A 20,213-nucleotide genomic window follows, 5' to 3' on the forward strand; every position below is an offset into this window, starting at 1 on the left:
GGTCAGTACTGAGGGAGTGCTGCACTATCAGCGGGTCAATACTGAGGAAGTGCTGCACTGTCAGAGGGTCAGTACTAAGGGAGTGCTGCACTGTCAGAGGTGCAGTATTGAGGGAGTGCTCATTGTCAGGGGGTCAGGACTGCGTGGGTGCTGCACTGTCAGAGGGTCAGGGAGTGCTGCATTGTCAGACGGTCAGTACTGAGGGAGTGCTGCACTGTCAGAGAGTCAGTACTATGGGAGTGCTGCACTGTCAGAGGAGCAGTATTGAGGGAATGCGCATTGTTAGGGGGTCAGGACTGCGTGAGTGCTGCACTGTCAGAGGAGCAGTATTGAGGGAATGCGCATTGTTAGGGGGTCAGGACTGCGTGAGTGCTGCACTGTCAGATGGTCAGTACTGAGGGAGTGCCAGAGGATCGGTACTGAGGGAATACTGCACTGTCGATGGTTCAGTACTGAGGCAGGGTCACACTTTCAGAGGATCAGTACTGAGGGAGTGCTGCGCTGTCAGAGGGACAGTACTGAGGGAGTACTGCACTGTCGGTTGTTCAGTACTGAGGGAGGGCCACACTGTTGGGTAAACACTGAGGGTGTGCTGCACTGTCGGAGGGTCAGTACTGAGGGAGTGCAGAACTGTCAGAGGGTCAGTACTGAGGGAGTGCTGCACTGTCAGAGGGCCCGTACTGAGGGAGTGCTGCACTGTCAGGGGGTCAGTGCTGAGGGAGTGCTGCACTGTCAGAGGGTCAGTACTGAGGGTGTGCTGCACAGTCAGAGGGTCAGTCCTGAGGGAGTGCTGCACTGTCAGAGGGTCAGTACTGAGGGAGTGCTGCACTGTCAGGGGGTCAGTACTGACGGAGCACTGCACTGTCAGAGGGTCAGTACTGAGGGAGTTCTGCACTGTCAGAGGGTCAATACTGAGGGAGTGCTGCACTGTCAGAGTGTCAGTACTGAGGGAGTGCTGCACTGTCAGGGGGTCAGTACTGAGGGAGTGCTGCACTGTCAGAGGGTCAGTACTGAGGGAGTGCTGCACTGTCAGAGAGTCAGTACTGAGGGAGTGTAGCAGTGTCAGAGGGTCAGTACTGAGGGTGTGCTGCACTGTCAGAGGGTCAGTCCTGAGGGAGTGCTGCACTGTCAGAGGGTCAGTATTGAGGGAGTGCTGCACTGTCAGAGGGTCAGTACTGAGGGATTGCTGCACTGTCAGATGGTCAGTACTGAGGGTGTGCTGCACTGTCAGAGGGTCAGTACTGAGGGTGTGCTGCACTGTCAGAGGGTCAGTCCTGAGGGAGTGCTGCACTGTCAGAGGGTCAGTACTGAGGTAGTGCTGCACTGTCAGAGGGTCAGTACTGAGGGAGTGCAGCACTGTCAGAGGGTCTGTACTGAGGGCGTGCTGCACTGTCAGATGGTCAGTACTGAGGGAGTGCTGCACTGTCAGAGGGTCAGTACTGAGGGAGTGCTGCACTGTCAGAGGGTCAGTACTGAGGGTGTGCTGCATTGTCAGATGGTCAGTACTGAGGTAGTGCTGCACTGTCGGAGGGTCAGTACTGAGGGAGTGCTGCACTGTCAGAGGGTCAGTACTGAGGGAGTGCTGCACTGTCAGAGGGTCAGTACTGAGGGTGTGCTGCACTGTCAGATGGTCAGTACTGAGGGAGTGCTGCACTGTCAGAGGGTCAGTACTGAGGGAGTGCTGCACTGTCAGAGGGTCAGTACTGAGGGTGTGCTGCACTGTCAGATGGTCAGTACTGAGGGAGTGCTGCACTGTCAGAGGGTCAGTACTGAGGGAGTGCTGCACTGTCAGAGGGTCAGTACTGAGGGAGTGCTGCACTGTCAGAGGCTCAGCACTGAGGGAGTGCTGCACTGTCAGAGGGTCAGTACTGAGGGAGTGCTGCACTGTCAGATGGTCAGTACTGAGGGTGTGCTGCACTGTCAGAGGCTCAGCACTGAGGGAGTGCTGCACTGTCAGAGGGTCAGTACTGAGGGAGTGCTGCACTGTCAGATGGTCAGTACTGAGGGTGTGCTGCACTGTCAGAGGGTCAGTACTGAGGGAGTGCTGCACTGTCAGAGGGTCAGTAGTAAGGAATTGCAAGCTGAATAGTTCTATCTCGTAACTGCCCCTATTCTAGGCCAGATCTTAGCAGAGAATCGTTCATTCAATGTTGTGTATTTTTCCCTGGGATCTGTGTGCGGCTGGCTCGGCCAGCATTGATTGCCCGGCCCTTATGTCACTTGGGAAGGTGGCGGTGAGCTACTTTCTTGAACCTCTGCAGTCCCGATGGTGCAGGTTCACCCACAGTGCTGTTAGGGAGGGAGTTCCAGGATTTTCACCCAGCGACAGTGAAGGAACGGTGATATCTTTCCAAGTCAGAATGGTGAGTGACTTGGAGGGGAACCGCAAGGTGGTGGTGTTCCCAGATATCTGCTGCCCTGTTCCTTCTGGATGGTCATGTCCCTGGGTTTGGAAGGTGCTGCCTAAGGAGCCTTGGTGAGTTGCTGCAGTGCATCTTGTAGATGGTACACACGGCTGCTACTGTGCGGCGGTGGTGGAGGGAGTGAATGTTTGTGGTTACCGTGACGATCAAGTGGGGTTGCTTTATCCTGAATGGTGTCGAGCTTCTTAAGTGTTGTTGGAGCCACGCTCATCAAGACAAGTGGAAAGTATTCCATCGCACTCCTGACTTGTGCTTTGCAGATGGTGGAAAGGCTTTGGGGGGGGGTGCGGCGGGGGGGGGGGGGGGGGGGTCAGGAGGTGAGTTACTCGCCTCAGGATTCCCAGCCTCCGACCTGCTCTGGTAACCACAGTGTATATATGGCTGGTGAATATCAAAGCGGGTCTCCATGAGAACCATGCGGTGATCACTTCTCCCAATATGGACAGATGGATCTGCGGCAGGCACATTGGCGAGGATGAGGTTTAGTATGTTTTTCCCTGTCTTGTTGGTCCCCTTACCTCCAGGTAGCAGTCCTAGTCTGGCAGTTATTTCCTTTAGGACCCAGCCAGCTCGGTCAATAGTGGTGCTACCGAGACACCCCTCCCCGCGTACATCAGGTGACTGGATGCAGTAACTTGCCAGAACTGTGCCAATGCGACAAGATGACAATATGAAACGGTTTCATCTAAAAACCTCTTCATTGACCCACCCTCGATTGCCAGGGACCTGATCATCTCCTGTTTCAACCGTTGATTCCTCAAGATGAAGGTGTAGTTTGTCCCGTTCCCCTGGGGGTCGTGGAGCCGGCTGGTGATGGAGTAGAGCCCTCCGGGGCCAGTTTGGAATTCTGTGTTGGCTTCCTCGCTGACGTTATCCCCTCGAGCGCTTATCCATTCCACCTCTGCCTTCGGGTAGCCGCCAGTCACGAGGACGCGGACCAGGCCGGAGCTCAAGCAGGCCTGCAGGTCAAAGGTCAGGAGTGGCTCGCTGTACGGAGCTGCAACAGAGAAGGGTGATTTTGAATGGAATCCTCTCTCTCTCGCAAAGCTTCAAACATTTTCCGGCTCCTTCCTCAACATCTCCCCAACATCCAGGCCTTTCTCTTGCCACTGCCTATGCCTGTGTCTCACTTTGTTTTTCTCTCTCGCTCACCTCTCTCAAGCCTTCGCTCTGTCTGTCTTTCTCTCTCTCTGTCTCTATCACTCACTCCTGTGTCCCTCTCTCCCACTGACCCTCTCTCTGTCTTTTTTTGTTAAGTATTTTTATTCCAAAATTTCAACATTTTTACAACACGCACAAAACCCACCCAAAACATTAGACCCCCTGCCCGCCCCCCCCCCGCCCCCCATATCTCCCCCCTCCCTCCATCCTCCCGCCCCTCCCTCAGCAGTCAACGGTAACCAACTCTCCAAAATGCAGAATAAACAAACCCCAATTATTGTAGAACTCACCACTCATCCCCCTGAAAGCAAATTTCACTTTCTTCAGAACCAAAACCTCCAGCAGATCCCCCCCTCCATGCTGAGGCACAGGGTGGAGGAGCTCACCTCCACCCCAACAATACCGGCCTGTGAGCAATCAGCGAGGAGAAGGCTAAAACATCTGCCCCCGCTCCTGCCTGCAGCTCCGGCCGGTCCGACACCCCAAATATGCCCTCTGGGGGACCGGGCTCCACATCCACATGCATAACCCCCGGGATGCTGCTGAAAACCATCCTCCAAAACCTTTCCAGCTTTGACCAGGCCCAAAACATATGTACATGGTTCACAGGGGCCCACCCACATCACTCACAGACATTGTCCACCCCCTCGAATAGCCGGCTCACCCTCGACTTTGTCAGGTACTCCCTGTACACCACCTTCAGCCCCCGCCTCGTACACAAAGCCGAGGCAGGCACCCTCCGCAGCACCTTGCACCACAATCCCTCCTCCAGCACTGTCCCCAACTCCTCCTCCCACTTAGCTTTAACCATCTCCATGGACACCTTATCCTCTTCCAAAACCCTCCATAAATCACCGAGACGAACCCCCCTACTCCCTGCTCCCCCGCCCTCTGACAGCACCCTCTCCAACAGCGGGAAGGCAGGCGCTATCAGCAAGGCAGGAAAGACCTTCCTCACAAAGTCCCGTACCTGCATATTCCGGATACTCTCCCCCCCACCCCGTGTCATCCCAAACTTCTTAACCAGCTCCTCCAAGCTCGCAAACTGCCCTTCCAGAAACAAACCATTCATCTCCTGATCCCCTCTCCTCCCATCCCCGGAATCTCGCATCCATCCTCCCCGGCTCAAATCTGTGATTCCCTTGATCGGCATCCCTCCCGACCCCGCTCCCAACCTAAAATGCTGCCGAATCTGCCTCCAAATGGCGTTAATTGTCACATGTATTAGTACACAGTGAAAAGTATTGTTTCTTGCATGCTGTACAGACAACACATACTGTACATAGGGAAGGAAGGAGAGACTACAGAATGTCATAGCTAGGTGTAGAGAAAAGATCAACTTAATACGAGGTAGGTCCATTCAAAAGTCTGATGGCAACAGGGAAGAAGCTGTTCTTGAGTCGGTTGGTACGCGACCTCAAACTTTTGTATCTTTTCCTGATGGAAGAAGGTGGAAGAGAGTATGTCCGGGGTACGTGGGGTCCTTAATTATGCTGGCTGCCTTTCTGAGGCAGCGGGAATTGTAGACAGAGTCAATGGATGGGAAGCTGGTTTGCGTGATGGATTGGGCTACATTCACGGCCTTTTGTAGTTTCCTGCGGTTTTGGGCAGAGCGGGAACCACACCAAGCTGTGATACAACCAGAAAGAATGCTTTCTATGGTGCATCTGTAAAAGTTGGTGAGAGTCGTAGCTGACATGCCAAATTTCCTTATTCTTCTGAGAAAGTAGTCGTCGGTGGGCTTTCTTAACCATAGTGTCGGCATGGGGGGACCAGGACAGGTTGTTGGTAATCTGGACACCTAAAAACCTGAAGCTCTCAACCCTTTCTACTTCATTTCATTGATGTAGACAGGGGCATGTTCTCCACTACGCTTCCTGAAGTCGTCGTTTTATTGACATTGAGGGAGAAATGATTGTCATCACACCAGTTCACCAGATTCTCTATTTCATTCCTGTACTTTGTCTGAGATCCGACCCACTATGGTGGTGTCATCAGCAAATTTGAAAATCGAGTTGGAGACGAATTTGGCCACACAGTCAACCAGCCTTGTGGGGCACCGGTGTTGAGGATTATCGTGGAGGAGGTGTTGTTGCCTATCCTTACTGATTGTGGCCTGTGGGTTAGGAAGTTCAGGATCCAGTCGCAGAGGGAGGAGCCGAGACCCAGGGCAAAGGAGTTTGGAGATGAGTTTCATAGGAATAATGGTGTTGAAGGCTGAGCTGGAGTCAATAAATAGGAGTCTGACATGGGTGCCTTTGTTATCGAGGTGTTCCAGTGTTGAGTGCAGGGCCAGGGAGATGGCGTCTGCTGTGGACCTGTTGCAGCGGTGGGCGAACTGTAGTGGATCAAGGCAATCCGGGAGGCTGGAGTTTATTCGTGCCATGACTAACCTTTCGAAGCACTTCATAATGATGGATGTCAGAGCCACTGGACGATAGTCATTAAGGCACGCTGCCTGGCTTTTTTTGGTACAGGGATGATGGTCGTCTTCTTGAAACAGATGGGGACCTCAGATTGTTGTAAAGAGGGTTGAAGATATCTGCGAATACTCCTGCCAGTTGATTGCGCAAGACCTGAGTGCTCGTCCGGGTACTCCATCCGGGCCAGTGGCTTTCCGTGGGTTGACCTTCGAGAAGGCTGCTCTGACATCTGCAATGGTGACCTCAGATACAAGTTCATCTGAGGCTTCTGGGTGGAGGGCGTGCTCTTGCTGACCTCTTGCTCAAAGCGGGCAAAGAATGTGTTGAGCTCATCAGGGAGGGCTGCATTGGAGCTGGTGATTTTACATGCCTTCATCTTGTAGTCTTTTATGTCTGCAGACTTTGCCATAGACGACTGGGATCCGTGTGGCTAACCTGGAACTCGAGCTGGTCCGGTACTGTCTTTTGGCATCTTTGATGGATCTCCTTAGATCATATCTGGCTTTCTTGTAGAGGCCAGGGTCACCTGACTTGAACGCCTCAGATCTAGACTGCAGCAAGCAGTGGATATCCCTGTTCATCCAGGGTTTCCGGTTGGGAAACACGCGGATTTGCTCCTTGGCACACAGTCTGCTACACACTTACTAATGAAGTCAGTTACTGTAGTGGCGTACTCGTTCAGGCTGGTCGCAGAGTTTTAAATACCGACCAGTCCACTGACTCTAAGCAGTCCCGTAGGAGATCATCCGATTCCTCAGACTTTCTTTGACGGATTCTCCTGCTTCAGTTTTTGCTTATAAGCAGGGAGCAGGAGCACAGCACCCTCTTGAAAAACGGCTTCGGCAAAATGATCGGCAGGCACTGAAACAAAAACCCGAATCACAGCAAATCATTCATCTTTACTGCCTGTACCCAGCCTGCCAATGACAAAGGGAGATTATCCCATCTCAACAGGTCAGCCTTCATCCTGCCCACCAAGCTAGTGAAATTGAACTTCCGAAGCCCTGCCCAGTACCAGGCCACCTGAACCCCCAGATACCTGAAGTGAGACACTGCCAGACGGAATGGCAACCCCCTCCACCCCATCCCCCGTCCCTGGAGACGAAACCACAAAGTATCCACTTTCCCCAAATTCAGCTTATACCTGGAGAACGTTCCAAATCTCTGTAGCAAGCCCTTCGGCCCTTCCCAAGCCTGTGCTGATCATGGTGCCTTAACTTTACAAAAAAACCTTCTGCCCTTACTCGGTCCGTATCCCTCTATTTCCTCCCTATTCATGTATCCATCCAGATGTCTCTTAAATGTTGCTGATGTGTCTGCTTCTACCACATCCTCTGGCAGCGCATTCCAGGCACCCACCACTCTCTGCATGAAAAACCTACCCTGCACATCTCCCTTAAACTTTCCCCCTCTCACCTTGAAGCTGTGCCCCCTTGTAATTGACACTTCCACCCTTGGAAAAAGCCTCTGACTATCCACCCTGTCTATGCCTCTCATAATTTTGTAGACCCCCAGTGAAAACAATCCTAGTTTATTCAACCGCTCCTTGTAGCCAACACCCTCGAGACCAGGCAACATCCTGGTGAACCTTCTTTGCACTCTCTCCAAAGCTTCCATGTCCTTCTGATAATGTGGTGACCAGAACTGCACGCAATACTCCAAATGCGGCCAAATCAAGGTTTTATATAGCTGCAAAATGATTTCACATCTCTTGTACTCAAGGACACCCTATGCACCCCTTCCTCCTTACTATCTCCTTCCACAACCCCAAGCTCCTCAGTGCAATGGCCAAGGGCTCTAGAGCCAATGCAAACAGAAGGGGGGGGGACATAGGGCCTTTCTCTCTCTCTGTCTGACTCTATCTCTCTCCAGCCATCTCTCTCTCCCTTTGTCTCTCCACTCTCTCTCTCTCTCTCCATCACTGTCTCTATCTCCAGCCTTCTCACTGCCTTTCCTTGGCCACCCCATTCTCTCCCTCTCTCTGCTCTCCATACCTCTCTACCTTTGTCTCTCCCATTCTCTCTCTCTCTCTCCAGCTCTCTTTCTCTCTCACCAGCCATCTCTCGCTCTCTCTCTCTCCAGCCATCTCTCTCTCTCTCCAGCCATCTCTCTCTCTCGCTCCAGCCATCTCTCTCTCTCTCTCTCTCTCCAGCTATCTCTCTCTCTCCAGCCATCTCTCTCTCTCTCGCTCTCTCCAGCTATCTCTCTCTCTCCAGCCATCTCTCTCTCTCTCTCTCTCTCCAGCTATCTCTCTCTCTCCAGCCATCTCTCTCTCTCTCGCTCCAGCCATCTCTCTCGCTCTCTCTCTCACCAGCCATCTCTCTCTCTCTCCAGCCATCTCTCTCTCTCGCTCCAGCCATCTCTCTCTCTCTCGCTCCAGCTATCTCTCTCTCTCTCTCCAGCCATCTCTCTCTCTTTCTCCAGCCATCTCTCTCTCTCTCTCCAGCCATCTCTCTCTCTTTCTCCAGCCATCTCTCTCTCTCTCTCCAGCCATCTCTCTCTCTCGCTCCAGCCATCTCTCTCTCTCTCGCTCCAGCTATCTCTCTCTCTCTCTCCAGCCATCTCTCTCTCTTTCTCCAGCCATCTCTCTCTCTCTCTCCAGCCATCTCTCTCTCTTTCTCCAGCTATCTCTCTCTCTCTCTCCAGCCATCTCTCTCTCTCTCTCCAGCCATCTCTCTCTCTCACCAGCCATCTCTCTCTCTTTCTCCAGCCATCTCTCTCTCTCTCCAGCCATCTCTCTCTCTTTCTCCAGCCATCTCTCTCTCTCTCTCCAGCCATCTCTCTCTCTCACCAGCCATCTCTCCCTCTCTCCAGCCATCTCTCTCTCTCTCTCTTTCTCCAGCCATCTCTCTCTCTCTCCAGCCATCTCTCTCTTTCTCCAGCCATCTCTCTCTCTCACCAGCCATCTCTCTCTCTTTCTCCAGCCATCTCTCTCTCTTTCTCTCTCCAGCCATCTCTCTCTCTCTCTCTTTCTCCAGCCATCTCTCTCTCTCTCCAGCCATCTCTCTCTTTCTCCAGCCATCTCTCTCTCTTTCTCCAGCCATCTCTCTCTCTCTCCAGCCATCTCTCTCTCTTTCTCCAGCCATCTCTCTTTCTCCAGCCATCTCACTCTCTCTCCAGCCATCTCTCTCTCTCTCCAGCCATCTCTCTCTCTCACCAGCCATCTCTCCCTCTCTCCAGCCATCTCTCTCTCTTTCTCCAGCCATCTCTCTCTCTCTCCAGCCATCTCTCTCTCTCTCCAGCCATCTCTCTCTCTCTCCAGCCATCTCTCTCTTTCTCCAGCCATCTCTCCCTCTCTCCAGCCATCTCTCTCTCTTTCTCCAGCCATCTCTCTCTCTCTCCAGCCATCTCTCCCTCTCTCCAGCCATCTCTCTCTCTTTCTCCAGCCATCTCTCTTTCTCCAGCCATCTCTCTCTCTCTCCAGCCATCTCTCTCTCTCTCCAGCCATCTCTCTCTCTTTCTCCAGCCATCTCTCTCTCTCTCCAGCCATCTCTCCCTCTCTCCAGCCATCTCTCTCTCTTTCTCCAGCCATCTCTCTCTCTCTCCAGCCATCTCTCTCTCTTTCTCCAGCCATCTCTCTCTCTCTCCAGCCATCTCTCTCTCTCTCCAGCCATCTCTCCCTCTCTCCAGCCATCTCTCTCTCTTTCTCCAGCCATCTCTCTTTCTCCAGCCATCTCTCTCTCTCTCCAGCCATCTCTCTCTCTCTCCAGCCATCTCTCTCTCTTTCTCCAGCCATCTCTCTCTCTCTCCAGCCATCTCTCCCTCTCTCCAGCCATCTCTCTCTCTTTCTCCAGCCATCTCTCTCTCTCTCCAGCCATCTCTCTCTCTCTCCAGCCATCACTCTCTCTCTCTCTCTCCAGCCATCTCTCTCTCTCTCCAGCCATCTCTCTCTCTCTCCAGCCATCACTCTCTCTCTCTCTCTCTCCAACCATCTCTCTCTCTCACCAGCCATCTCTCTCTCTTTCTCCAGCCATCTCTCTCTTTCTCCAGCCATCTCTCTCTCTCACCAGCCATCTCTCTCTCTTTCTGTCTCATCAGCCATCTCTCTCTCTCTCTCCAGCCATCTCTCTCTCTCATCCAGCCATCTCTCTATCTCCAGCCATCTCTCTCTCTCATCCAGCCATCTCTCTATCTCCAGCCATCTCTCTCTCACCAGCCATCTCTCTCTCTCTCTCTCCCCCCAGCCATCACTCTCTCTCTCTTTCTCCCCAGCCATCTCTCTCTCTTTCTCTCTCCAGCCATCTCTCTCTCTTTCTCCCTCCAGCCATCTCTCTCTCTCTCTCCAGCCATCTCTCTCTCTCTTGAACTAATGTGGCAGGGGGATGGGAACCAAATGAGGAGGTTAGTGGACAGTAAGGAGGTAGTAACTAAAGCCTGTAAGGAACTAGATCATGAAGTCAGCGTGACTAAGGGGAAGAGTAGGCAGGGGGCAGATGATGAACGCAAAGGGACTGGTAGTTTGAGGTGCATTTGTTTTAATGCAAGAAGTGTAGTAGGTAAGGCAGATGAACTTAGGGTTTGGATTAGTACCTGGGAGTATGATATTATTGCTATTACTGAGACTTGGTTCAGGGAAGGGCATGATTGACAACTAAATATCCCAGGATATCGATGCTTCAGGCGGGAGAGAGAGGGAGGTAAAAGAGGTGGAGGAGTTGCATTACCAGGAGACTGGAGGATAGCAAATGTTGTCCCCTTGTTCAAGAAGGGTAGTAGAGACAATCCCGGTAACTATAGACCAGTGAGCCTTACTTCTGTTGTGGGCAAAGTCTTGGAAAGGTTTATAAGAGATAGGATGTATAATCATCTGGAAAGGAATAATTTGATTAGAGATAGTCAACACGGTTTTGTGAAGGGTAGGTCGTGCCTCACAAACCTTATTGAGTTCTTTGAGAAGGTGACCAAACAGGTGGATGAGGGTAAAGCAGTTGATGTGGTGTATATGGATTTCAGTAAAGCGTTTGATAAGGTTCCCCACAGTAGGCTACAGCAGAAAATATGAAGGCATGGGATTCAGGGAGATTTAGCAGTTTGGATCAGAAATTGGCTAGCTGGAAGAAGACAAAGGGTGGTGGTTGATGGGAAATGTTCAGACTGGAGTCCAGTTACTAGTGGTGTACCACAAGGATCTGTTTTATGGCCATTGCTGTTTGTCATTTTTATAAATGACCTGGAGGAGGGCGTAGAAGGATGGGTGAGTAAACTTGCAGATGACACTAAAGTCGGTGGAGTTGTGGACAGTGCAGAAGGATGTTACAAGTTACAGAGGGACATAGATAAGCTGCAGCGCTGGGCTGAGGGGTGATAAATGGAGTTTAATGCAGAAAAGTGTGAGGTGATTCATTTTGGAAGGAATAACAGGAAGACAGAGTACTGGGCTAATGGTAAGATTCTTGGCAGTGTGGATGAGCAGAGAGACCTCAGTGTCCGTGTACACAGAGCCCTGAAAGTTGCCATCCAGGTTGAGAGGGTTGTTAAGAAGGCGTACAGTGTGTTAGCTTTTATTGGTAGAGGGATTGAGTTTTGGAGCCATGAGGTCATGTTGCAGCTGTACAAAACTCTGGTGCGGCCGCATTTGGAGTATTACGTGCAATTCTGGTCGCCGCATTATAGGAAGGATGTGGAAGCATTGGAAAGGGTGCAGAGGAGATTTACCAGAATGTTGCCTGGTATGGAGGGAAGATCTTATGAGGAAAGGCTGAGGGACTTGAGGCTGTTTTCGTTAGAGAGAAGAACGTTAAGAGGTGACTTAATTGAGGCATACAAGATGATCAGAGGATTGGATAGGGTGGACAGTGAGAGCCTTTTTCCTCGGATAGTGATGTCTAGCACGAGGGGACATAGCTTTAAATTGAGGGGAGATAGATATAGGACAGATGTCAGAGGTAGATTCTTTACTCAGAGAGTAGCAAGGGTGTGGAATGCCCTGCCTGCAACAGTAGTCGACTCGTCAACACTAAGGGCATTCAAATGGTCTTTGGATAGATATATGGACGATAAGGGAATAGTGTAGATGGACTTTCGAGTGGTTTCACAGGTCGGCATAACATCGAGGGCCGAAGGGCCTGTACTGCGCTGTAATGTTCTATGTTCATTGTTCTATTACTGGTCAGAGAGGATATCACAGCTGTGCTGAAGGAGGGCACTATGGAGGACTCGAGCAGTGAGGCGACATGGGCAGAGCTCAGAAATAGGAAAGGTGCAGTAACAATGTTGGGACTGTACAACAGACCTCCCAACAGCGAGCGTGAGATAGAGGTACAAATATGTAAACAGATTACGGAAAGATGTAGGAGCAACAGGGTGGTGGTGATAGGAGAATTTAATTTTCCCAACATTGACTGGGATACACTTAGTGTCAGAGGTCTAGATGGAGCAGAATTTGTAAGGAGCATCCAGGAGGATTTTCTGGAGCAGTATGTAAATAGTCCAACTCGGGAAGGGGCCATACTGGACCTGGTGTTGGGGAATGAGCCCGGCCAGGTGGTTGAAGTTTTAGTCGGGGATTACTTTGGGAATAGTGATCAAAATTCGGTAAGTTTTAGAATACTCATGAACAAAGACGAGAGTGGTCATAAAGGAAGAGTGCTAAATTGGGGGAAGGCCAACTATACCAAAATTCGGCAGGAGCTGGGATATGTGGATTGGGAGAAGCTTTTTGAAGGTAAATCCACATTTGATATGTGGGAGGCTTTGAAAGAGAGGTTGATTAGACTGCAGGACAGACATGTCCCTGTGAAAATGAGGGATAGAAATGGCAAGATTAGGGAACCATGGATGACAGGTGAAATTGTGAGACTAGCTAAGAGGAAAAAGGAAGCATACATAAGGTCTAGGAGACTGAAGACAGACGAAGCTTTGGAAGAATATCGGGAATGTAGGACCAATCTGAAACGAGGAATCAACGGGGCTAAAAGGGGTCATGAAATATCTTTGGCTAACAGGGTTAAGGAAAATCCCAAAGCCTTTTATTTATATATAAGGAGCAAGAGGGTAACTAGAGAAAGGGTTGGCCCACTCAAGGACAAAGGAGGAAAGTTATGCGTGGAGTCAGAGAAAATGGGTGAGATTCTTAACGAGTACTTTGCATCGGTATTCACCGAGGAGAGGGACATGTTGAGGTTAGGGATAGATGTTTGATTACTCTAGGTCAAGTCGGCATAAGGAGGGAGGATGTGTTGGTATTCTAAAAGGCATTAAGGTGGACAAGACCCCAGGTGCGGATGGGATCTGTCCCAGGTTACTGAGGGAACTGAGAGAGGAAATAGCTGGGTCCTTAACAGATATCATAGAATCATAGAATTTACAGTGCAGAAGGAGGCCATTCGGCCCATCGAGTCTGCACCGGCTCTTGGAAAGACCACCCTACCCAAGGTCAACACCTCCACCCTATCCCCATAACCCAATAACCCCACCCAACACTAAGGGCCATTTTGGACACTAAGGGCAATTTATCATGGCCAATCCACCTAACCTGCACATCTTTGGACTGTGGGAGGAAACCGGAGCACCCGGAGGAAACCCACGCACACACGGGGAGGATGTGCAGACTCCGCACAGACAGTGACCCAAGCCGGAATCGAACCTGGGACCCTGGAGCTGTGAAGCAATTGTGCTATCCACAATGCTACCGTGCTGCCCCTTGAACACGGGTGAGGTACCGGAGGACTGGGGAATTGCTAATGTCGTCCCCTTGTTTAAGAAGGGTAGCAGGGATAATCCAGGTCATTATAGACCGGTGAGCCTGACGTCAGTGGTAGGAAAGCTGCTGGAGAAGATACTGAGGGATAGGATCTATTCCCATTTGGAAGAAAATGGGCTTATCAGTGATAGGCAACATGGTTTTGTGCAGGGAAGGTCACGTCTTACCAATTTAATAGAATTCTTTGAGGAAGTGACAAAGTTGATTGATGAGGGAAGGGCTGTAGATATCATATACATGGACTTCAGTAAGGCATTTGATAAGGTTCCCCATGGTAGGCTGATGGAGAAAGTGAAGTCTCATGGGGTCAAGGGTGTACTAGCTAGATGGATAATGAACCAGCTGGGCAACAGGAGACAGAGAGAAGTAGTGGAAGGGAGTTTCTCAAAATGGAGAACTGTGACCAGTGGTGTTCCACAGGGATCCGTGCTGTACATAAAGATATCCAGATCACTACATCTGCATATTCCCTCCTTCTCTCTGCTTTCTCTCTTTCTGACTCCCTCTGTCTCTGTCAGATGACTCAGATCAAATGGAGAACTTCATTAAAAGGCAGAAACTGGATAGACAATGGCTAATATTTCAGGAACAAATGTATACATTGCAACAGTTATACACTCCTTTCTGGCGCAAAGACACACCAAGAAAAGTGGCCCAATCATTGCTAACAAAACAAATGAAGGATAGTATAGGATCCAAAAAGAAATCATAAACAGTGTGTTTCTGTCAGTGTGAGTGTGTTTGTGTGTGTGTCAATGTGAGTGTGTTTGTGTGTGTGTCAATGTGAGTGTGTTTGTGTGTCTGAGTCAATGTGAGTGTGTTTCTCTGTTTGTGTCAATGTGAGTGTGTTTGTGTGCTTGTGCCAATGTGAGTGTGTTTGTGTGTCTGTGCCAATGTGAGTGTGTTTGTGTGCGTCAATGTGAGTGTGTTTGTGTGTCTGTGTCAATGTGAGTGTGTTTGTGTGCTTGTGCCAATGTGAGTGTGTTTGTGTGTCTGTGCCAATGTGAGTGTGTTTGTGTGCGTCAATGTGAGTGTGTTTGTGTGTCTGTGTCAATGTGAGTGTGTTTGTCTGTTTGTGTCAATGCGCGTGCGTTTGTGTGTCTGTGCCAATGTGAGTCTGTTTGTGTGCATCAATGTGAGTGTGTTTGTGTGTGTGTCAGTATGTTTGTGTGTCTGTGCCAATGTGAGTGTGTTTGTGTGCATCAATGTGAGTGTGTTTGTGTGTGTGTCAGTGTGTTTGTGTGTCTGTGCCAATGTGAGTGTGTTTGTGTGTCTGTGCCAATGTGAGTCTGTTTGTGTGCATCAATGTGAGTGTGTTTGTGTGTGTGTCAGTGTGTTTGTGTGTCTGTGCCAATGTGAGTCTGTTTGTGTGCATCAATGTGAGTGTGTTTGTGTGTGTGTCAGTGTGTTTGTGTGTCTGTGCCAATGTGAGTGTGTTTGTGTATCTGTGTCATCGTGAGTGTGTTGTGTGTGTGTCAGTGTGAATGTGTTTGTGTATCTGTGTCAGTGTGAGTGTATTTGTGTGTCTGTGTCATCGTGAGTGTGTTGTGTGTGTGTTAGTGTGAATGTGTTTGTGTGTGTCAGTGTGAATGTGTTTGTGTGTCTGTGTCAATGTGTGTGCGTTTGTGTGTCTGTGTCAATGTGAGTGCGTTTGTGTGTCTGTGCCAATGTGAGTCTGTTTGTGTGCATCAATGTGAGTGTGTTTGTGTGTGTGTCAGTGTGTTTGTGTGTCTGTGCCAATGTGAGTGTGTTTGTGTATCTGTGTCATCGTGAGTGTGTTGTGTGTGTGTCAGTGTGAATGTGTTTGTGTATCTGTGTCAGTGTGAGTGTGTTTGTGTGTCTGTGTCATCGTGAGTGTGTTGTGTGTGTGTTAGTGTGAATGTGTTTGTGTGTGTCAGTGTGAATGTGTTTGTGTGTCTGTGTCAATGTGTGTGCGTTTGTGTGTCTGTGTCAATGTGAGTGCGTTTGTGTGTGTGTGTCAGTGTGTGTTTTTGTGTGTGTCAGTGTGAGTATGTTGTGTGTGTGTGTCAATATGAGTGTATTTGTGTGTCTGTCAGTGTGAGTGTGTTTGTGTGTCCGTGCCAATGTGTGTTTGTGTATCTGTGTCATCGTGAGTGTTGTGTGTCAGTGTGAATGTGTTTGTGTGTTTGTGTCATCGTGAATGTGTTGAGTGTGTGTCTGTGTCAATGTGGATGTCAATGTGAGTGTGTTTGTGTGTCTGTGTCAATGTGAGTGTGTTTGTGTTTCTGTGTCAATGTAAATGTGTTTGTGTGCCTGTGTCAGTGGGAGTGTGTTTGTGTGCCTGTGTCAGTGTGAGTGTGTTTGTGCGTGTGTTTGTGGGTGTCAGTATGTTTGTGTGTCTGTTAATGTGAGTGCGTTTGTGTGCCTGTGTCAGTGTGAGTGCGTTTGTGTATGTGTGTCAGTGTGTGATTGTGTGTGTGTCAGTGTGAGTGTGTTTGTGTGTGTCAGTGTGAGCGTGTTTGTGTGTATGTGTCAACATGAGTATGTTTGTGTGCTTGTGTCATTGTGAGTGTGTTGTGTGTGTCAGTGTGTGTGTTTCTGTGTCAGTGAGTGAGTTTGTATGCCTGTGTCAATGTGAATGTGTTTGTGTGTCTGTGTCAATGTGTGTTTGTGTGTGTGTGTGTCAGTGTGTGAGTTTTTGTGTGGTCAGTGTGTGAGTTTTTGTGTGTCATTATGAGTATGTTGTGTGTGTCAATGTGAGTGTGTTGTGTGCCTGTGTCAATGTGAGTGTGTTTGTGTGTCTGTGTCAATGTGAATGCGTTTGTATGTGTGTCAGTGCGTGTTTTTGTTTTTGTCAGTGCAAGTGTGTTTGTGTGTGTCATTGCGAGTATGTTGTGTGTCTGTGTCAATATTTGTGTGTTTGTGTATCTGTGTCAGTGTGAGTGTGTTTGTGTGTGAGTATCATTGTGTGTGTTGTGCTTTTCAGTGTGAGTGTGTTGTGTGTGTCAGTGTGAGTGTGTTTGTGTGTGTCTATGCGTGTCAGTGTGAGTGTGTTTGTGTGTCTGTGCCAAAGTGAATGCGTTTGACGTGTGTGTCTTTGTGAGTGTGTTTGTGTGTGTGTATCACTGTGGGTGTGTTGTGTGTCAGTGTGTGTGTTTCTGTGCCTGTATCAATGTTATTGTGTTTGTGTGCCTGTGTCAGTGTGAATGTGTTTGTGTCTGTGTCAGTGATTGTGTCATTGTGAGTGTGTTGTGCGTGTCAGTGTGAGTGTATTTGTGTGTCTGTGTCAATGTGAGTGTGTCTGTGTGTTTGTTTGTCTATGTGTGTCAGTGTGAGTGCGTTTGTGTGTATGTCAGTGTGTGTTTCTGTGCCTTTATCAATGTGATTGTGTATGTGTGCCTGTGTCAGTGTAAATCTGTTTGTGTCTGTGTCAATGTGCTTTTTTTGTGAGTCTGTGTGAGTGTGTTTGTGTGTGAGTGTCATTGTGCATGTGTTGTGTGTGTCAGTGTGAGTGTGTTTGTGTGTCTGTGTCAATGTGAGTGTGTTAGTGTGCCTGTGTCAATCTGAGTATGTTTGTGTGTGTGTGTCAGTGTGTGAGTTTTTGTGTGTGTCATTCTGAGTATGTTGTGTGTGTCAATGTGAGTGTGTTGTGTGCCTGTGTCAATGTGAGTGTGTTTGTGTGCCTGTGTCAGTGTGAATGCGTTTGTGTGTGTGTCAGTGTGTGTTTTTGTCAGTGCAAGTGTGTTTGTGTGTGTCATTGCGAGTGTGTTGTGTGTCTGTGTCAATATTCGTGTGTTTGTGTATCTGTGTCAGTGTGAGTGTGTTTGTGTGTGTGTCAGTGTGAGTGTGTTTCTGTGCCTGTATCAATGTGATTGTGTATGTGTGCCTGTGTCAGTGTAAATCTGTTTGTGTCTGTGTCAGTGTGTTTTTTTGTGTGTCAGTGTGAGTGTGTTTGTGTGTGAGTGTCATTGTGTGTGTTGTGCGTGTCAATGTGAGTATGCTGTGTGTCAGTGTGAGTGTGTATGTGTTTGTGTATGTGTGTCGGTGTGAGTGTGTTTGTGTGTCAGTGCCAATGTGAGTGTGTTTGTGTACCTGTGTCATCTTGAGTGTGTTGTGTGTGTGTCAGTGTGAATGTGTTTGTTTATCTGTGTCAGTGTGAGTGTGTGAGTGTGTCTGTGTTATCGTGAGTGTGTTGTGTTTGTGTTAGTGTGAATGTGTTTGTGTGTGTGTCAGTGTGAATGTGTTTGTGTGTCTGTGTCAATGTGAGTGTGTTTGTGTTTCTGTGTCAATGTGACTGTGTTTGTGTGCCTGTGTCAGTGTGAGTGTGTTTGTGTGTCCGTGTCAATGTGAGTGTGACTGTGTGCCTGTGTCAGTGTGTATGTGTTTGTGTCTGTGTCAGTGTGTGTGTTTTTGTGTGTGTCAGTGTGTGTGTGTCAGTATGAGTGTGTTTGTGTCAATGTCAGTGTGACTGTGTGTCTATGTCAATGTGAATGTGTTTGTGTGTGTCAGTGTGTGTTTTTGTGTATTTCAGTGCGAGTGTGTTTGTGTGTCATTGCAAGTGTGTGGTGTGCCTGTGTCAATATGAGTGTGTTTGTGTATCTGTGTCAATGTGAGTGTTTGTTTGTCTGTGTCAATGTGTGTTTGTGTGTGTGTGTGTCAGTGTGTGAGTTTTTGTGTGGTCAGTGTGTGAGTTTTTGTGTGTCATTATGAGTATGTTGTGTGTGTCAATGTGAGTGTGTTGTGTGCCTGTGTCAATGTGAGTGTGTTTGTGTGTCTGTGTCAATGTGAATGCGTTTGTATGTGTGTCAGTGCGTGTTTTTGTTTTTGTCAGTGCAAGTGTGTTTGTGTGTGTCATTGCGAGTATGTTGTGTGTCTGTGTCAATATTTGTGTGTTTGTGTATCTGTGTCAGTGTGAGTGTGTTTGTGTGTGTCTATGCGTGTCAGTGTGAGTGTGTTTGTGTGTCTGTGCCAAAGTGAATGCGTTTGACGTGTGTGTCTTTGTGAGTGTGTTTGTGTGTGTGTATCACTGTGGGTGTGTTGTGTGTCAGTGTGTGTGTTTCTGTGCCTGTATCAATGTTATTGTGTTTGTGTGCCTGTGTCAGTGTGAATGTGTTTGTGTCTGTGTCAGTGATTGTGTCATTGTGAGTGCGTTGTGCGTGTCAGTGTGAGTGTATTTGTGTGTCTGTGTCAATGTGAGTGTGTCTGTGTGTTTGTTTGTCTATGTGTGTCAGTGTGAGTGCGTTTGTGTGTATGTCAGTGTGTGTTTCTGTGCCTTTATCAATGTGATTGTGTATGTGTGCCTGTGTCAGTGTAAATCTGTTTGTGTCTGTGTCAATGTGCTTTTTTTGTGAGTGTGTTTGTGTGTGAGTGTCATTGTGCATGTGTTGTGTGTGTCAGTGTGAGTGTGTTTGTGTGTCTGTGTCAATGTGAGTGTGTTAGTGTGCCTGTGTCAATCTGAGTATGTTTGTGTGTGTGTGTCAGTGTGTGAGTTTTTGTGTGTGTCATTCTGAGTATGTTGTGTGTGTCAATGTGAGTGTGTTGTGTGCCTGTGTCAATGTGAGTGTGTTTGTGTGCCTGTGTCAGTGTGAATGCGTTTGTGTGTGTGTCAGTGTGTGTTTTTGTCAGTGCAAGTGTGTTTGTGTGTGTCATTGCGAGTGTGTTGTGTGTCTGTGTCAATATTCGTGTGTTTGTGTATCTGTGTCAGTGTGAGTGTGTTTGTGTGTGTGTCAGTGTGAGTGTGTTTCTGTGCCTGTATCAATGTGATTGTGTATGTGTGCCTGTGTCAGTGTAAATCTGTTTGTGTCTGTGTCAGTGTGTTTTTTTGTGTGTCAGTGTGAGTGTGTTTGTGTGTGAGTGTCATTGTGTGTGTTGTGCGTGTCAATGTGAGTATGCTGTGTGTCAGTGTGAGTGTGTTTGTGTATGTGTTTGTGTATGTGTGTCAGTGTGAGTGTGTTTGTGTGTCAGTGCCAATGTGAGTGTGTTTGTGTACCTGTGTCATCGTGAGTGTGTTGTGTGTGTGTCAGTGTGAATGTGTTTGTTTATCTGTGTCAGTGTGAGTGTGTGAGTGTGTCTGTGTTATCGTGAGTGTGTTGTGTTTGTGTTAGTGTGAATGTGTTTGTGTGTGTGTCAGTGTGAATGTGTTTGTGTGTCTGTGTCAATGTGAGTGTGTTTGTGTTTCTGTGTCAATGTGACTGTGTTTGTGTGCCTGTGTCAGTGTGAGTGTGTTTGTGTGTCCGTGTCAATGTGAGTGTGACTGTGTGCCTGTGTCAGTGTGTATGTGTTTGTGTCTGTGTCAGTGTGTGTGTTTTTGTGTGTGTCAGTGTGTGTGTGTCAGTATGAGTGTGTTTGTGTCAATGTCAGTGTGACTGTGTGTCTATGTCAATGTGAATGTGTTTGTGTGTGTCAGTGTGTGTTTTTGTGTATTTCAGTGCGAGTGTGTTTGTGTGTCATTGCAAGTGTGTGGTGTGCCTGTGTCAATATGAGTGTGTTTGTGTATCTGTGTCAATGTGAGTGTTTGTTTGTCTGTGTCAATGTCAGTGTGAC

The 20,213-nt window shown here is 48.7% G+C and overlaps 1 protein-coding gene across 1 annotated transcript in view; it reads right to left on the reverse strand.

Annotated features, from left to right (window-relative positions):
- The window catches only part of LOC140386489 (CD276 antigen-like), a 91,914-nt gene that overhangs the window by 11,710 nt on the left and 59,991 nt on the right, over window positions 1-20,213 (reverse strand). Inside the window, exon 3 of the mRNA XM_072468879.1 lies at window positions 3,133-3,420. Coding sequence (XP_072324980.1) covers window positions 3,133-3,420 — 288 coding nt within the window. The remainder of the gene's footprint in view (window positions 1-3,132; window positions 3,421-20,213) is intronic.

The sequence above is a fragment of the Scyliorhinus torazame genome, chromosome 12 (genome assembly GCF_047496885.1).
Source record: "Scyliorhinus torazame isolate Kashiwa2021f chromosome 12, sScyTor2.1, whole genome shotgun sequence".
NCBI lineage: Eukaryota > Metazoa > Chordata > Chondrichthyes > Carcharhiniformes > Scyliorhinidae > Scyliorhinus > Scyliorhinus torazame.